Source organism: Psittacula echo (genome assembly GCF_963264785.1).
Source record: "Psittacula echo genome assembly, chromosome: 1".
Lineage (NCBI taxonomy): Eukaryota > Metazoa > Chordata > Aves > Psittaciformes > Psittacidae > Psittacula > Psittacula echo.
The window spans coordinates 30,287,820-30,304,074 of record NC_137735.1 but is presented as its reverse complement, the minus strand read 5'-3'; the positions used below and the strand labels follow the sequence as shown (position 1 = coordinate 30,304,074).

Sequence of the window (16,255 nt, the reverse complement as noted above, 5' to 3'; positions counted from 1 at the left end):
AGCCCCAGTACAAAGCAATGCTTTGAGTGTCTGTGAGCCTGATGCTTTCTCTCCCCGGAGCAAGGCCAGGACCATGCTCCCCAGGAAGCAACTCACTGTCCAGTAAACGGGATGAAGAACACCAGTAGAACAGCAGATGACTGGAGGCAGGCAAATCGCTAAAAATAAACCCCAATATGGAAAGAAGAGCTCCCCAGACAGGGCTGTTTATGCTGCATGGTGAACTGAAGCTATGGAGTTGATGGAGAGAGGGGCACAAGAGCCAAGAGAGGCCCAGCATTCTGTGAAAAGTAACTGTTCATGTTTTGCAAGTACACCACTCAATTTTGAAAAATTACACGGAGCAGAAGGTGTAATAAACTGGTTTAATTAGATAATTCATTTGATATACTTTAGTATATAAAAATTCTTCTCAAATACAAAATACACACATGTAAGTAGAAAACCTGCTGAAACACCAGCATCCATATGCTACATCATGCAAACAGATTCAGTATCATGAAAAGCACCAAAATAGTCAGTGATTAAGTGCAAAGAAACCCTGCGCTGAGCAACACCATGTCCCCAGTAAAGAACTTCTTTGCACCACTTGTCAGGTACTGGTTTCTGTGTGTTCTTTGCCTCAGCAGTTCATCACATCTGCTCTCACAGGCTGTTTAAAAACCAGTGAAGTCGTGGGTATGGTCATCCTGCATAACTGCCCCCTCTATCACACCAGGGATTCCAATAACCCGCTAAAAGGATGACAACCATAAGCAGGAACCTTACTTCTATGCAAATTCTCTTCTACTGTCTCTCTAAAAGAGCACCTTCCATGATTTTTCCAGTTTAGGAATAAACAGGTTTTCACCAATGAATGAAAACACTTCAGTGCAGAAGACAGAACACAGAGAATGGGTCTGTTTATCTCCACTGCTTAGCATGAGTCATTCCTCCACCGCAGCCTTCTCCACCGGTTTCTGTGCTTGCAGTTATAAAGCAGTGGCTGGTTTTAATTATCAACAGGGAAGCACAGAAAGAGACACAATTTGCCTCCCTCTGAAGTGATCCAGAAGAAGAAAAGAGATTAGGAAAAAATATGCTTAAATATTAGGCAAGACATGAAATACCGTGGTTCAAATTATTCCCTGCACTCTTCTTTCACAACAGTTTTCACATATATGTATTTGGGCTTGCTGCACAACAGCAAGTGTTTTACACATAAGATATCATAAAACTGAAAAGAGACAATTAGCATCTCTTCAGGTTAAAATAAGGTCCTTGGTAATTTTATTTTAGCTCTTTTGATACGCAGAGACCTTACATTTCCCCACCTAAACTGGTAATGTGGATGAGATTTTAAGCTAGAACTAGAGAAAATGTGCAATTTTACCTTGGCTTTAGCAAGCCATACATCTCTTATTCCCTTAGAGGAAACATTTCCCAGTTTGTACTAAAGATACTTCAGAAGAAATATTCTAGAAAACAAATGGTATAAATGCTTTTCGATGCTTTGGGTAGGAGCTAAAGTTTTTCTGATAGAACTCGTGACACAAAACTGCAGCCAGTGCCTGGTTAAAAAGAACATACATCACTACACACCACCACGTCACATTGTGAAGTCCAAGCGTGATGGCCATAGATACATATATGAGGACCTCTGCAAAATAGTGAGGGCAAGAAACTCTCTCAAACCAGTCTCCAAAAGGTACACTGTGGTTCAGACTTACAACCTTTCCTGCAAGCAAACAGAAATTAGTGGAGAAAAACATGCATTAAAGAAACCTTTCTCTTCTGCTCACAATTACAGAACAACATGCTCATTAAAGTTATCATCATCATCCACCTTCATCTGATCTGGCAGCTTTGTGCTTCCTAATGAAATAAGATGTCACCTCTGGCTGTTTGCACAGAGTAAGGAAACCTACTTTTAGCTCACATGGAGACAGAAGTGAGGTCCTCAAGGAACGGCACAAGTCTTAAGCATTACCATGTGTCTGCCCTTAGGGTACTAGAAGCTGGACCTTCATTTTAAGGTCTACAGAACTATATATACTGACACACCCAACCCTCATTCAGCCATCTGATCTCTTTTCCAAATAGCCTCATTTGATCTACTGAAAGTTTTCTAGAGAACGCCACACTACAAGAACTGAAAAATATTCATGCTGTAAGATACTAGAAGCTACAGAAGCCTACTGAAACAAACAGGGGAAAATTACCTAAGTAAATGATTGGCAGAAATGAAACATCTTACCCGATTTACTTTTTCTAAGATTAGCTAGAATCACAAGGCATCTGTGTTGGTGAAGAGAGGCCCAAATATACATTGTAACTCCTATGATGTGATACCAGCAGATCTGCGCAGAAAACTCTTTTCCTGAAAAAGACATTTCAATAATATCTGGCAAGGAAATACCTTCCCAAGCATCATCCCAAAACACTGCAGATATTTTTCAAATGTTACCGCCTTACAAAATTCTAGTAGTGGGCCTCTAATCCCTTGAAAGATGCTTTTAAATCCTGCATCATTTAAATGCTTGGCTGGTAGTTAACTTCCTTTAACTGCTCTATACCAAAAATATCTTGGTTTTAATCCAGTGGCTTTAGGTACAGCATGATGTACAACTGGGGCAGTGGGGGAACATTCCACTGGGGAAAATATTTAGACTATCAATTATGTGCCTCACATGTGTAAGACCTCAATATTCAACACTGTAATTCTTATGACTCTAATTAAAGCTGTTGCCATGGCTCAGGTCAACATGTAAGTACACAGCTGTTTGTCTTGTTCACCGTGAGATGTATACATAGATACACCTACACACAATGTGTGAAGGTGACGGAACACTGGAACAGGCTGCCCAGGGGGGTTGTGGAGTCTCCTTCTCTGGAGACATTCAAAACCCACCTGGACACATTCCTGTGTAACCTTATCTAGGTATTCCTGCTCTGGCAGGGGGATTGGACTAGATGATCTTTTGAGGTCCCTTCCAATCTCTAACATACTGTGCTACTGTGATACAATGTGTGTACACACAGAGAGTAACCATCTATGCCTCAAAAAAAATGTTAACTGTATTAAGGATGATTCCCAATGTACAAGCCAATGCACCATCTCTAAGAATCTACAAGATGTGAAAAGTATAAGACAGGTCCAGAAAGAAAAAGGCTTTATCTACACAAAGGAGATCTGAAGGTTCTTTAAATAAAATGACTGGATTAAACTAGAGCTGATGTGGTTGAAGTGATTAAAAGTTTCACTGAAGTTACATACTTGGTAGTGACTACCTAACAAAAATTAGTCATAAAAGTGCTACAACCAGCTCATGGTTCATTCATGCAGGGTAACAGCAGCTCAATTCCGAGAGTCAGTGGAATTTTTTCACAGAAACAAGTAATGTAATCCAAATTTCTGCTGTATTAATGGAGACATTGCAGTACTGAGAAAAAGAAAAGCCTGACTGATGCACGGCAGAGCAGTGGCGAGTTCTCAGTGGAAAACAATGATGCGGCTAAGACAGCATGCAGACTCACCTTACAGGAAATTTTACAGCAAAAATCAAACCCCACTTTGAGACCTGAAGTTGTGTAGTGACATTTGAGAACTGGTACCTATTACTGTCCTTCATAAAAAAGATGTATCTCAATGCAAAACTGATTTGATCCTGAAATGTAATGATCCTGAAAGTACCCACCTGAGATATCTTTCAGGAAACAACTGTGATGGTTAACATGCAAGTATGTGTCAGTGTCTCTGTGTATAATGCTGGTTGATTTACGTGATACATTGCTATGTAGTTACTTTGAACTATTCCAGTATTTTTATGTCATCAGCTAACACACTTCTTCACACAAGCAGCCCTCTACAAAACCATTTGTCACGATGAAAACAAATGGGAGCAAAACTACATCTTTGGTAATAATTAAGCAGGCACTTACCATTCCTGACATTAATAGGCACTTGACATAGCACAGTTGAGCCAATGGCAATGTAGTAAGCAAGTCCAAAGCAATACTGCACGATATGAATGACACCATTAGAAAAAACACTGGTCCAGAGGCATTCCGCAAGTCTTCGACAGCTATGCAGCCAAAGTAGCAGGAGAACGATGAACACAGAGAAGTGCTGGATATCTGCTTGCAGATAAAAAATAGCATCTTTGAGACAGATAGGAACAATTTAAACCTGAGAGTCGTTCAGAAAGGCTATTTTTTTCCCCTTCCCACAGCAAAATTTTACCCTCATTTTAAATTAACTGAGCACTGGAGAAAAAATCTGTACATGTGAAGCACTCCTGACCACAGCAAGATTACTTCTAGAAGGTGCTAATGGCCCTTTCTGCTAAAAGGACTCCTGAAACCTATCGTGTCCATAAACTAGAATGATTCCTACCTTGAATAATGACAAAGGGACTTGGTATTCCAGGAAAGTCACTTGGAGCCTAGTTTAAAAATAGCTGATGAAGAAGCACTTGAAGAATACACAGGATCGTAGTGCAGCTTTCTCATATTTATATAGCTGTATTGTAATAGCTAGAATACTTGCCTGTGTCTTCACTCTGAGAATCTCTGCCAAGTGCATGGTGCATGTGCTGAATCCATGATGGGAGTGACCCTCCAAGGAATTCAGCTTGGAAAAGCCACATCAGCAGAAAGCCATTCCAGAGCACAGAAACCACATAAAAGTGAGTAAACCACCTGCAGGAACAAAAAGGGTCTTAATTAATATTCTCATTGTTCCTCAGTTGGAAATGTAGCTGCAGGACATGCTTGCCTAATGGTAGACACATTAGCAAACAGAGAACCTGGGATGCCAGTGGTACCAACCAGGAATAACCCTAACACCTTCCCCCAGCAAAATGATGTCTGGAGTAATCTCTAACTTAGCTTACCTTACTAACCAGAGCTGTACTAAAGAGGAGAAAGTGTAAACCACACATTGCAAAGATATTCCTCAATACTTGATGTGCATAACTTTTTCTTCATAATTTACACCACTGAAAGAACATCCAAATTAATTTTCTGGGTATTTTCAGGCTGTTGTGCCTAGCAACACTCCTACTTTGCTCCTTTCCAGTGGATGTATTACATGATGTGTTAAACTTCTTAAGTGACAAACACAGATAGTAAAAGGCAGCCAGAAGTAATTGCTCAGCTGTACACAAAAAAAAACCTTTATCCTTGTGCAAATTAAAGATCTGCAACAATCACGTAGAAAAAATGGAGAGACCACTCATACCACTGGGTGATTACAAGGCAAGACCATGTTTTTTTAAGAAAAAGAATGTCCCAGCCCCATAATGCACTTATGAAAGCACATTATGCATTACTGAAATGGAAGACCTTACAGTCAAGACAGGTAACTGGATGAAGTTAAACAGCATATGACACCCTGCTCAAACTACGTGATCCTTTTGCTTTTAAAACTAAAAGTCCTTCTCATTATGAATAAAAATCAGGATACGTGCCATGAGAAGATGCTGATGGCCTTGTCTTGACAACTATTGGTACAAAACTAGGATATGAATGTATAGTAAGAGAATACTATATTTTTCTGGAATACACAAATTGTTCTTTTGAGGGAGTGTAGGGGTAAAACACTCTTGCTTGGTGAAACCAAATAAAGTGACCACCTCCCAAAGCAGCTCAGGTATCTCTCAAGAGCAATACTGAGACCAAGTCAGAACCACCAAGGTAGAGAGCATCCCTGCATGCTCCAGAGTGTCTTGCTCATTAGCAGTTGGTAGCTCCTTCAAGACGATCGCTTCTCCTTGGTTCCTCCTCCTACCAAGCAGGGACAGCAACATTTGCTCTGCTGATTTGCAACAGCAGAAGTAAAATTTAGCCCCTCTCCCTCATTTTCTGCTTAGAAGACAAACAGAACTGGTATATTGATAAAAACTCATCGCTGCCTCCAAGTTTCAAGCCCTTTCCCTGCTGTCCTGTTACTCAGTAGACTTCTGTCACATCACCCACCAGAGAAATTTCCCCACATGCGCTGCTTTTTGCTACCAGCACACAAAGAGCCCTGCCAGCTTAGCAGAGACAGGCCCTGTGAGCTTTCACAATTCCAACTGCACTGGCAACGTATCTGAGGTACAGAGCAATCCAGCACCCCAGTAAGTATATGTATCATCCCCTAAGGAGAGGAATGTTCACTGTTTTCCAAACCAACACAACATTTGACAAGATTGAATGGCAAAGTTAAAACAAGCCCAGGCCAATGAAAACACAATGCTTGTTTGGAAACAAGATGCAGATGAATGGAACCAGAAAATGCCTCAATGGTTTTCTTTGGGATTATCTCAGCTAGCAGGGTTGTGGGTTCACTACTCAAGTAACAGAACTGCTTTGTAGATGTTGAGAGCTCAAGACCAATTCCCTGAAAAAGCACATTCTTCAGTCACCATCTTCCCTTAGAAGGGGTGATGGGAAACTTCTGTTCAAGAAAGGTCAACTCAGATGAGAATCTACCTGAAGAATGTGGCACTTCACAGTATGCTGCAATTAAGACTAAACATTTACAAACCCTTATTTTTACTAAGGGTATTGCAGAACTTAAACACATCTCCTGTAGTTTCTGTAACTGACGCCTACTAAGCAAGATACTGCATTACAACCTTTCCATGAATAACATGCTGTGACACAAATTTCCTCCCCTCCCCCCATTTGATCTGAAAGCTATGTACATCAAAAGTGTCAGGGATAACAAGATTGTTACATTGGGATAGATCAGATCTTCTGGTTAAGTAGCCTCGTAGGTCCTGTCCTGCTGGCCTTGCAAGATCCTGTTGTGCCTACGTTCAAGTCAAATGCTAGTTCTAGTCATGAATTTCTGCTGATGAAAGATGATTAAATCCCAGTAACATTTAAAAAGCTGGAAAGTGTTTGGGTTTATTTTTTCCACCCAAATCTTTTCCCTCTTTCACCCTATTAAGCACCTATTAAGAGATGTGCCTGGATAACACAGAAGTTCTTTTGCCTTATCACTCAGGGTCCAGATCATTATGTTAACATAGTATTATTAGTACCCTAAATCATGCTTTAAAAAGAAACCTTGAAGGGAGAAGATGATGACTGAGAACATGTTTAAGACAGTAAACCTGCAGTATACTTCCACAGTTACACTCAAGAATCCATATTCCCAGGTCCCAGACCGGAGTCTTGCAGGAAGGTTTGTTTTGCATATAATGCATGAGACTAGGATTCAAGGGATTAGGCTTTTGTTCCAGTTTGGAATTTATGGACTCCGTGTAATCGCAGCATCTATACAAATTCAGAGTAAAACTTCTGCAAAATAAATGAGCCCAGAGGCAACTCTGTAAAAGCACACGATGCTATTTATATTCTACGTTTTCAGCGGAATTACATGAAATGCACATCGAGTTACTCCCATGCCGCTGGTGCACAGGGCACGCAGCAGCCAAGGCGCAAATGGCGGCCGACAGCTGCCCCTCACCTCACCTCTTGGGCACCTGGAGGAGGCGCAGCCAGGCCGGACGCTGCCCGTAGCCGCCCTTCGTCTTCCCGTAGCGAATGAGATCCTGGAAGAGGCCGGACACGCCGCCGCCGCCGGTCAGCCGGGCCGGGGCCCGCCGCAGCAGCACCAGCGCCGCCAGGAAGGCGGCGGCCAGTAGGGTCCAGGCGGCGGCCAGCACCACCGGCATGACTCCAGAGCCGGTCATGGCCCCGTTCCGCTCCGCCCACCGCTGCGGGGGGAGGCCGCGGCCTGGCGGCGGCGGCGATTCTCTTTCCTGTTGCTCGTGGGGGAAGCGCGTCCCGCCAGCCGGGGGCGGTGAGGGCCTGGGGATCGAAGGGACCTGTGGTGAAGTAGCTGGTGTCGCCGTCCTCTGTCCCTGCAGCTGCTGCCCAGGGCAGCGCGGGGGGAGCTGTGTGAATGACATTACCGTGTGCGTTTGCGCTGACTCCATCACAGCTTTTCGGTTAGATTCAGAGGCGGGCAGAAAGCTGCCGCAGGTTTAACAGCGCTGCGGAGAGACAAACGTATGAGTTAGGCCTGTCTCCCGGTAACCCGGGAACCACTTCTTTGCGGCTGCTTGTAATCTCACCGAGTTCCCACTTCAAGACTTCTCTCAGTTGCATGCTACCTGTCAGTCACCTCCTTCATGTTACATATATTTGGGTCCTATATTCAGAATTTTACTTTAATAATACTACAGGTTTTGTCATTAAAAGAAAGGAAAGCCTTTCTTTGCTTCTCTTTTGCCCTGAGAAACCAAGAAGCCAAACTGGCTTGACAGTAGAGGGAGACGGTTCCCTCTTGACCCCATATGGGTCAAACCTTCCCCTCCTAAGAGAAACCCCAGTGTTACTTGGGCAGGCTTTCAGCTGGTTTTTGTCTGACCAGATACTAGTGAGTTGCTTATCTGACTCGCTGCCTTCAAGAAGATACTGAAAGGTGTTTCAAGCTTTTCGCAATATATGTAAGAAAAGTAATGTTATTTTAGCATGTATGACAGTTAATCCATGCTGTCAGTGGATCCTGCAGAGCAGCACATGCTCATCTGGGGCACCGTGATATCAATAACATTGCTTTGGGAAGAAATTATTGGAGTTCACATTTTCTGCTAAAGCGTGTGTTGGTAGCTCTCCAGTTATACCTTAGTAATGAGTTATAAATATTTTCAAAATAAATATTTTCAAGTCAATGTCATTTATGTCAAGGTTTGGAGCTCAGTTGAATTCTCTTGTCAGTTCAGTATGGCTGAATCCTAAATCTGGTTCAGGTATTTCATGGGTAATTGGTTTGGGTAATTAGCGGGAGAGGAAAACACCAGGCAGGCGGGTGGACATTGTTGAGGAATGGGAGGGAGGCGCAGGAGATGTGCGGGTGATCGCACAGCTGGTGAGGGCAGGAGAAGGAAAGCACGTCTGGCTGGTGTGTTGCCATCACTGCTCCCCAGCCTCACACCCAGTGCTCTGCCATGGCCCTGCCCTTGTCCAGGGGAGCACGCAGGCAGGTGCTCATTTCTGCGTCCCACACAGACACGTTTGACAGTGCTGCTGCAGTGACTGGTCTGGCCAGAGCAGCCTGTGTGTAAGCAGGGAGCAACCAACTGCTTTGGCGGCATGGGAGCCCCCTGTGACAGCCCATGTGTCCCAGCAGCAATGTGCTTCAGCAGGTCTGGACTGGAGACACCATGTCCTCTTGTGCTGCACATTCCCTACAGCCAGAGGTTGTCCACTCTTGCAGTGTGTCTCTCTGAATTACAGATGTACCTCTTCCTTTTCAGCCTCAGATCCCCTCTGAAACATGAAGGAGATGCATTGCAGCCTTGTCTCTGCAAGCTGGTCTTTCCATGGCTTTCACAAGACATGATAGGACAATGGGGAGCAACAGTCTGGCTCATAAAGAGAATCCTTCCTTTGCCTGAACAGCAGACTTTTAAAGCTTAAAATAGCTTTCCTCAGCAATTTTGGTGGCCAGGCATGTTTATGGCGTGGCTCTGCAGCATACTGAGCAGGTGCTTGGCTTCCACTGCACCTAAGTTACATTTTTCTGTGCAATTTGAGCTTTGGGAATGTTTGTAAAGTGAAGGATAAGGAATGTGGCTGTTACAGTGCCAATGAGACAGTGGAAACCAGAAGGCCTACAGGCATATTGTTAGGGGATGGAGCTGATGAATGGCAGCAGGACAGTCAACTGCACCCAGAGACATGCAGTGCATTGTGCCATGTTCCCCTTCAGGGTGACAGTACCCAATTTTTTGACACTTTGGCCATCTCTTAAATTTAACTAACCCAAAACCTCGGAAGTACAGCTCTCATGGAGGTCAGTGAACTAGCAAATGTTTAATATCAAATGCTCTTCCATCAATTAACCTTTATTTAAAGAAAATTAACCTTTATTTTATGAATAGAGAACAGGTGTGGGTCTGTAGCACATGGGAGGATAGAGCCACTAATTCTGTGTGGCACTCTGTGAAGCCAGGCAAAGAGGGATTTAGAAGGCTGCAGCCAAGACTTGCTTTGCACTCTACCAGGATATACAGGTGGGAAGGGAGAGGAATTAGTGTCTGAGGAAAACTACAGCTGTAACAGACAGAACAGGCACCTTTTAATATCTTATTGCTTGGCTTCAGCACTGCTGCCACGTAAGGTTTCTTGTGGGGCAAGTAAGAGCCACAGCATGAATACCATGCCTGCACACCAACCCATGGCAGCGTTCGTTGTATGGCAGCATAAGGATGAGGAAAGCACTGTGGGCCACAATGTTTTAATGAACACTTGCCCAAAAATTACTGCAACCTACAAGAGAGCTGCAGACCCATCAGCAACACTCCCCCAAGCTCCATAGTGCCTCTCTAAGTTATCATCACCTCTGTAGTTAGCACAGTGAGCCATGGGTTGTAGGTGGCAGATTTAATGCTAAGGGAAAGATGGTGACTATTTATGCACCGATCCTTCCTTTGCTTGTGGATGCTGGTTCTTTTCTGGTTATAACGCAGATCAGTTTTAAGTTACATGGGCAGATGTTAGAGTTCAGGTGGATCATTCAGAAAAGCTGTTGATCAGCAGAGGGTGTGAAGTTGCTTGGCTGAGGCTTGCTTGGCTGCACAGTTGGTGCTTCCTGGACACCCAAGGCACCATGCCCCTACCAGCTGGCTCCAGCAGTGCCAGGAAGCAGGATCCGACCTCCAGATGTGGTCAGTTTGTCATCTTTCCTCAAAGTTCAGATAATGGGAGGAAGAAGGGAAAGAATACAGCTGTGAGGCTGGGAAATTGTTTGAAGGGGAGAGGATTCAGCAGCTGGTTGTGTTAAATATACCTTCTATATTTATATTTGCAGGTTATGCTAAGGAGAAGGTGTAAGTTGTAAGCTCCTACTTCTCATAATTGTGCATTTTTTTTTGCACAGCCATAAAAGCCCTCTGGGATCTTTTTTCCCTGAGCTGTACGTCTGTGGCACGTTATATCCCACATGTGCGGTAATGATTTTCGCACTTTCTAGGCGAATAGTTCCCTCTAGGTGGCACCAGCACCCTTCGGTTCCCCAGGAGGCCGCCAGCCTGCGCTGGGCTCCGGCTGCCCGAGCATCCTTTTTGAGCATCCTCCCACCAGCAACCTCTGCGGGGCTCTCACCTCAGTCCCTCCTGACGTTAGCTGTTTGTAGTAGTTGATATACGCATAGCATTTGTATGCTTTGTCATTTCGCAACTGTAAACGTTATGAGCTGTTGAGCTCAATTGTCCTTCCTGGTGAAGATAATCCTGATTGAAAGAGAATCTTAAATGATCTAGAATAAAAATGGGTATAAATTATTTACAATCCTGAATCTGGAGCTGGTTTGGTGAATGTCGTGCAAAGTGATTTTTCACTTTCATCAAAGTGATTTTTTTCACATTTTCACAAGGGCCTGGTCCATACAAAGGAGTTGTCTGTAAAATATAACTGCTTTGTATTCCTGCCTGTTAAAGAAGACCTACCCAGACAGTTTATAGGCTGCTGTGAGACATCACTTACACCAAAACTTGTTCACCAAGGAGAATGGAGAGACAGCCTGAAAAGATGTTGTGCAAAAGGTGAGAAGGAGGGTCAAGGCTTGGCTGAACCATATAGAGAATGCTGGAGATAACAGACAAGAGGTCAGATCTGTGTATGACAATGCTGGACTTGTGCGGGCCACTATGTCCACACCAGACCATAATGTCTGATAGCACTTTGTGAAATACCTGTGGGGGTGGGAGAGCAAAGGTCTGCTTTGGAGATTTCCAGCTCAGTCCATCATATTGTTCAAAAGAATTTGTCTGCATAAGGGACAAAAATCAGCATCATTTAATGGCAAGCCCACAGCAGATTTCACTGCAACTCTGGACTTAATAGATTTAACCACTGATTTTATGTAGTGATTTAGGTTTGTGGTTTTTTTAATTTAGAGGGGAGAATAGGGAATAATTCAGTTAGTCAGATGCATTTTGCTGGCTGCTTTTTTCAGACTTTTTTGCCAATGAAGATTTTAATCTGCTAACGGAGCCCAAAATGTCTACAGGTGGGTTTCTTGGTAATCTCTGTGAGACAGGATTCAATGTGAATTTAGCACAAGAGCAGCCTTGAAAGTACAAATAGAGGCCATGGTCTTTCAGACCTTTATGAGCATGCTTAAAGCCAATATGGGTGAAGATCCTAAGATCTACTCGGTTATGGGGCATGATAATGTATGTTAATAAGTTGGTTGGTACCAGCATGTCTAGAAACTTTAATTATTAAAACATTACCTGATTCAGCTAATTAGCATAATGGGGTAAAGTCACACACTTCTGTGATTTGTTGGAAAACAAACCAAGAAAGCCAACAGATTGGTACATTTTGAAGTTTAAAGTACTAGCCTGTGCTCTAGTGGTTTTAATCATTGGAAGATAATACTGAGGTACTGGGGCCAAGAAAACATAAATCACAGAGTACAGAAAAAGAGCACTTAGAGATTTGAGAAACTTGCACTGAAATGCACTTCCCACTATTCAAGGATCACTACATACCCTTGGCTTTTAAATTAGAAAATGTGAGCATTTCCAGTAGCTGACGGAAAGCAGGAATTACTCTGTGATAAGATGAGAGCTGCTGTGTAGGTTTGGTGCAGTGCTCCTGGGGTAAACAGTTATGTTTGCATAGCTCTTAAAGCATAATTCATACACGTGAATTCCTAGACTTCAAGGTGTGACTTCTACCTCTACTAGAGCCATGATGCTAAGATACATGATTTATTCACAATTCAGCTATGTTATTTGCTGCATTTTCACTGATCACAGCTAGCAAGTATCTTGCTGACATAGTCGACTTGGAATCTGAGACAGTTTGGAGTTTCATCCTGAAAATAAAAGCAGCTTTATTGCAGCTTGCATGATATGGTATTGATCATGGGCTGGTCATGTGCTATGGAGGTTAAGTCCAAGAAAGTTGTTGTTTGCTATATGGACCTGCATTTGGATCTAAAAAAACCCCATCATTATATAAGGAAGTTTGTGATGGAGAAAACTACCTAAAGCTCATAATTACCACCTGAATTATTTTGATTTGCAGAATAGCTTAATAAAAAATGAATACACCTTTACTTAAGATCATAGGTAAGTTATGGTTAAAATGAGAGCAGGGAAGACGACTTAAAATTCTCAGGAATGAATCATTAGTGCCCTGGTGCATGATACAACCCCAGGGTTTGGCAGGAGCAGAATTCAGACCCTTAATAGTAGCAAATAATTGTCTGACTCTGTGCCAAAATCCTCAAAGGACATACTGACCTGTCTCCATCTTCTATATATTGTTTTATGTTATTTTAGAAATATGCTAGAGCATATTTGCCTGCAAAGTGATCAGGGTGTTCCTGGAATAGGCAGTCTGTATTCAAGCATGGGTTCAAAACGAAAGATTTCTCCCTGAGGTTCCTATTGAAACTTTCAGACTCAAATACAAGAGTTGAGAGTTCAGGGGCACTGATTGCCTGTCAGAGGAGAAAGACCAGTGCTGATAACAGCCATGGAGGGCATTTAGTTTTAACAGAGCTATCAGCTGAAGAGGGAAAGTTCTAAGTAAACTTGGCAGGCATTGAGAAAGGCAGTATCAACATTTATAGCTCACAATTGGGAAGGGTAAAGATTTCCTCAAGGAAATAAAGACTGTTTGTATGTCACTTTATGCACTCCATGGAAATAAATGGCATTAGTGGCCTTTTCATATGCCCTCTGTGAACAAAAAGTATTTTCATGCTGGTACCCCTTTCATGAGAATCAACAGGGAAACAGAAGGAAGTTTGGGGCATAGCTGCTGTTCTCTGAGGCAAGTTGTTCCAGGAGGATGAAAGTTGCTTCAAAACTACCTGAAGAGAAATACTTTGTCTGCACCATGTCTGTGGACCATTCTGTGCCTCCTTTCAATTTTGAGGTTCCTTTTCATTCAGAGGGCCAGCCTGAAAGCATGACCTATGTGTGGCTGAACTCCAGAGCAGCCAAGCTGTAACGTGCATTTGCACAGCCAACAGCTTACTTGACTTACACAGCCTGGAGAACCTCTACAGTGGCTGTCAGAAGGAGCCTACAGATGGACCATAGCGGTCATGGAGAGCACGATTCAGGCAATTGCTCTTCTGTCACTCATTAGCTGAGGGAGTCATTCACAACAGCAAGGACTGAAAACTACCTTATTTCCTAAAATGTGTTATAGAATAATCTTAGCTATGAATTAGCTCTTCGTTATATAGAACTTGTGTTCTAATTATGACATTTCACCTGCCATGAAGAGAAAAAAATAAAAAATCCTCAAGTTTTGGTGTTCCTAGAGAAAGGAAGGTTCAAGATGTGACCACAAATCTGGTCACATCTCAAATACTCATATGGCCCCATTTGGAAAGAACAGAATCCCAATTTTGTATTGCAGTGTTATGAACATAGAGAATTCTGAATGCAACTGAGTTTGTTTCAGATACACAGTCTATATGTGGAATCCCATACCTGGACGTTTATCATGGGCTATGAGTAGCAAAATCACCTTCTCGATTGGGCATCATCTAAAGTGGATACTCCCCCTTGGTATGGGAAACTAAGTAAAGTGTCTGTGTTCCAGAGATACTGACTGCTTCAACAAGGCAAATGCTAGGTTTGAAAATGCCAGGCTATTGCCTTCTCCCAGAATGCAGATGTGGTTTTTTTTCTATATGTTGTCAGTGTTCTGCTGAGTTGTACCAAAATATGAAGACATAGGCTTAATTCATGTATCTACTCGCACTTTGCAGTGACCCTGCCTTGGGAAAGATGTAGCAGCTCAACGAACCCTTACTGTCCATGACCTGTGACTAGAAAGAAATTCAAGTTTTCAACTACCAAGTACAATTAACAGCTGTAGAAACAGCTGTAGAAAATCATTTGTGTTGCTAAACTTAAACATGTCACAGGGGAAATGAAAGCTGTTTATGAATATTCATTTTTTTTTCTCCATTTATCCTTATTGTATAAATATCATTCTGGTAAATTAACTCTTCCTGATTAACTCAGTGCAATATCAAAAAGATAATTAAACATCTTTGTTTCCTTATTAATATAAGTATTCACACATTGCTATAAAGGGCAAAAAGGTGGTAGCACAGATAGCATGTAAGGTCTGTGCTAGAAGTATATGGTTTGTACTTCAAACTGCCTAGTTGTCTTAGCAGGACTTGATCCTAAATATATCTGAGCGCAAGCTTTCACTCTGAGGTTGGAAATTAGGCAAACTAGTGCTGGCTTTGCAGTATTTCCGAATGCAGTTGCAAGAGAATGTGATTTTATGCGAAGGAGATAAATTTTATCTGTATCTTTTGGTTACAAATCCCAGTCTAGTTCTGAATGAAACCAGGAGTGGGAAGGGAGTCAGCTCCACTTTACCTCACACATCTTCTTTTATTCTGGCAAACCCTTACTTTGCTGTGTACTTCTTCTCTTACTGGTATATGCTTAATTTTCTATAGTCCTTTTTGCCAGCTGTTTGATTCAATTTTGCTTCAGGTTGCTTTTCAAATTGATTTTTTCCTTTTGTAGTAACAGTTTTTTAAAGGAATTTTTTTTCCCCAGTGTAGAAAAATCTCTAGCAAATATTTAGCAGGAAAGTGTTACATTAGTAATTTTAGCAATAAATATTTATTAGAGACTTAACACTACAAACCCCAGTAGAATTGTGATAAATATTGACTACAGCTGGGAGAAACAGTCCTGAACAGCGCTGCATGCTGCAAGCATGTTCAAATGCAGCTAATCAGTGATAAATACCTAGTAGGAGAGCTGAGTTTTCCTTGTGCAGAATGGCACAGGATTAGCTCCTGATCTGGGGCACAGAATTAACAGGCGAATCTTTTCAAATGGCAATTATTTCTTTTCTGGGCAAAATAATGAGAAAAAGTCTGGAACTGGCAAAGCAAATCAAAGGTCATCCACAAGTTAATTACTTGTAGTGCCTTACCTACAGATTTTCACTGACACAGACTGCTCTGTGGCTCTCTGAACTAGAGGCTAGAAAAATAAACGGTTTATGAGCGGGTAGATATGATTGAGGCGTGTGGGGTCTCTGACGATAAATAATCTCAGCCCTTGTGTTCAGATACTGTAAGCAGCTTTGGCTAATGTCACGACTTACTTGCCAGATTCATTGTGTGCTGCTCAGCAATCGAGACAGCAGTTAATAAATATTCTTATTGTCCGGACTCAAAACAAAGCTGAGGTCACACAGGACTGGCACTGTTACCTAGGAGGAGATGCAGGCTGTGCTCTCTAGACTGCTGATTTCTGGGCTC

At 42.5% G+C, this 16,255-nt stretch overlaps 1 protein-coding gene across 1 annotated transcript; it reads right to left on the bottom strand.

Moving 5' to 3' along the window:
• Positions 1 to 1,457: 1,457 nt before the first annotated feature.
• Positions 1,458 to 7,649, bottom strand: SRD5A3 (steroid 5 alpha-reductase 3; the record flags this gene model as incomplete). Its single annotated transcript, XM_080626444.1, has 5 exons — positions 1,458 to 1,717; positions 2,237 to 2,359; positions 3,922 to 4,116; positions 4,529 to 4,680; positions 7,447 to 7,649. The coding sequence occupies 5 exons, from the start codon at positions 7,647 to 7,649 to the stop codon at positions 1,458 to 1,460; spliced, it is 933 nt and encodes a 310-aa protein (XP_080482570.1).
• Between the last annotated feature and the right edge of the window lie 8,606 nt (positions 7,650 to 16,255).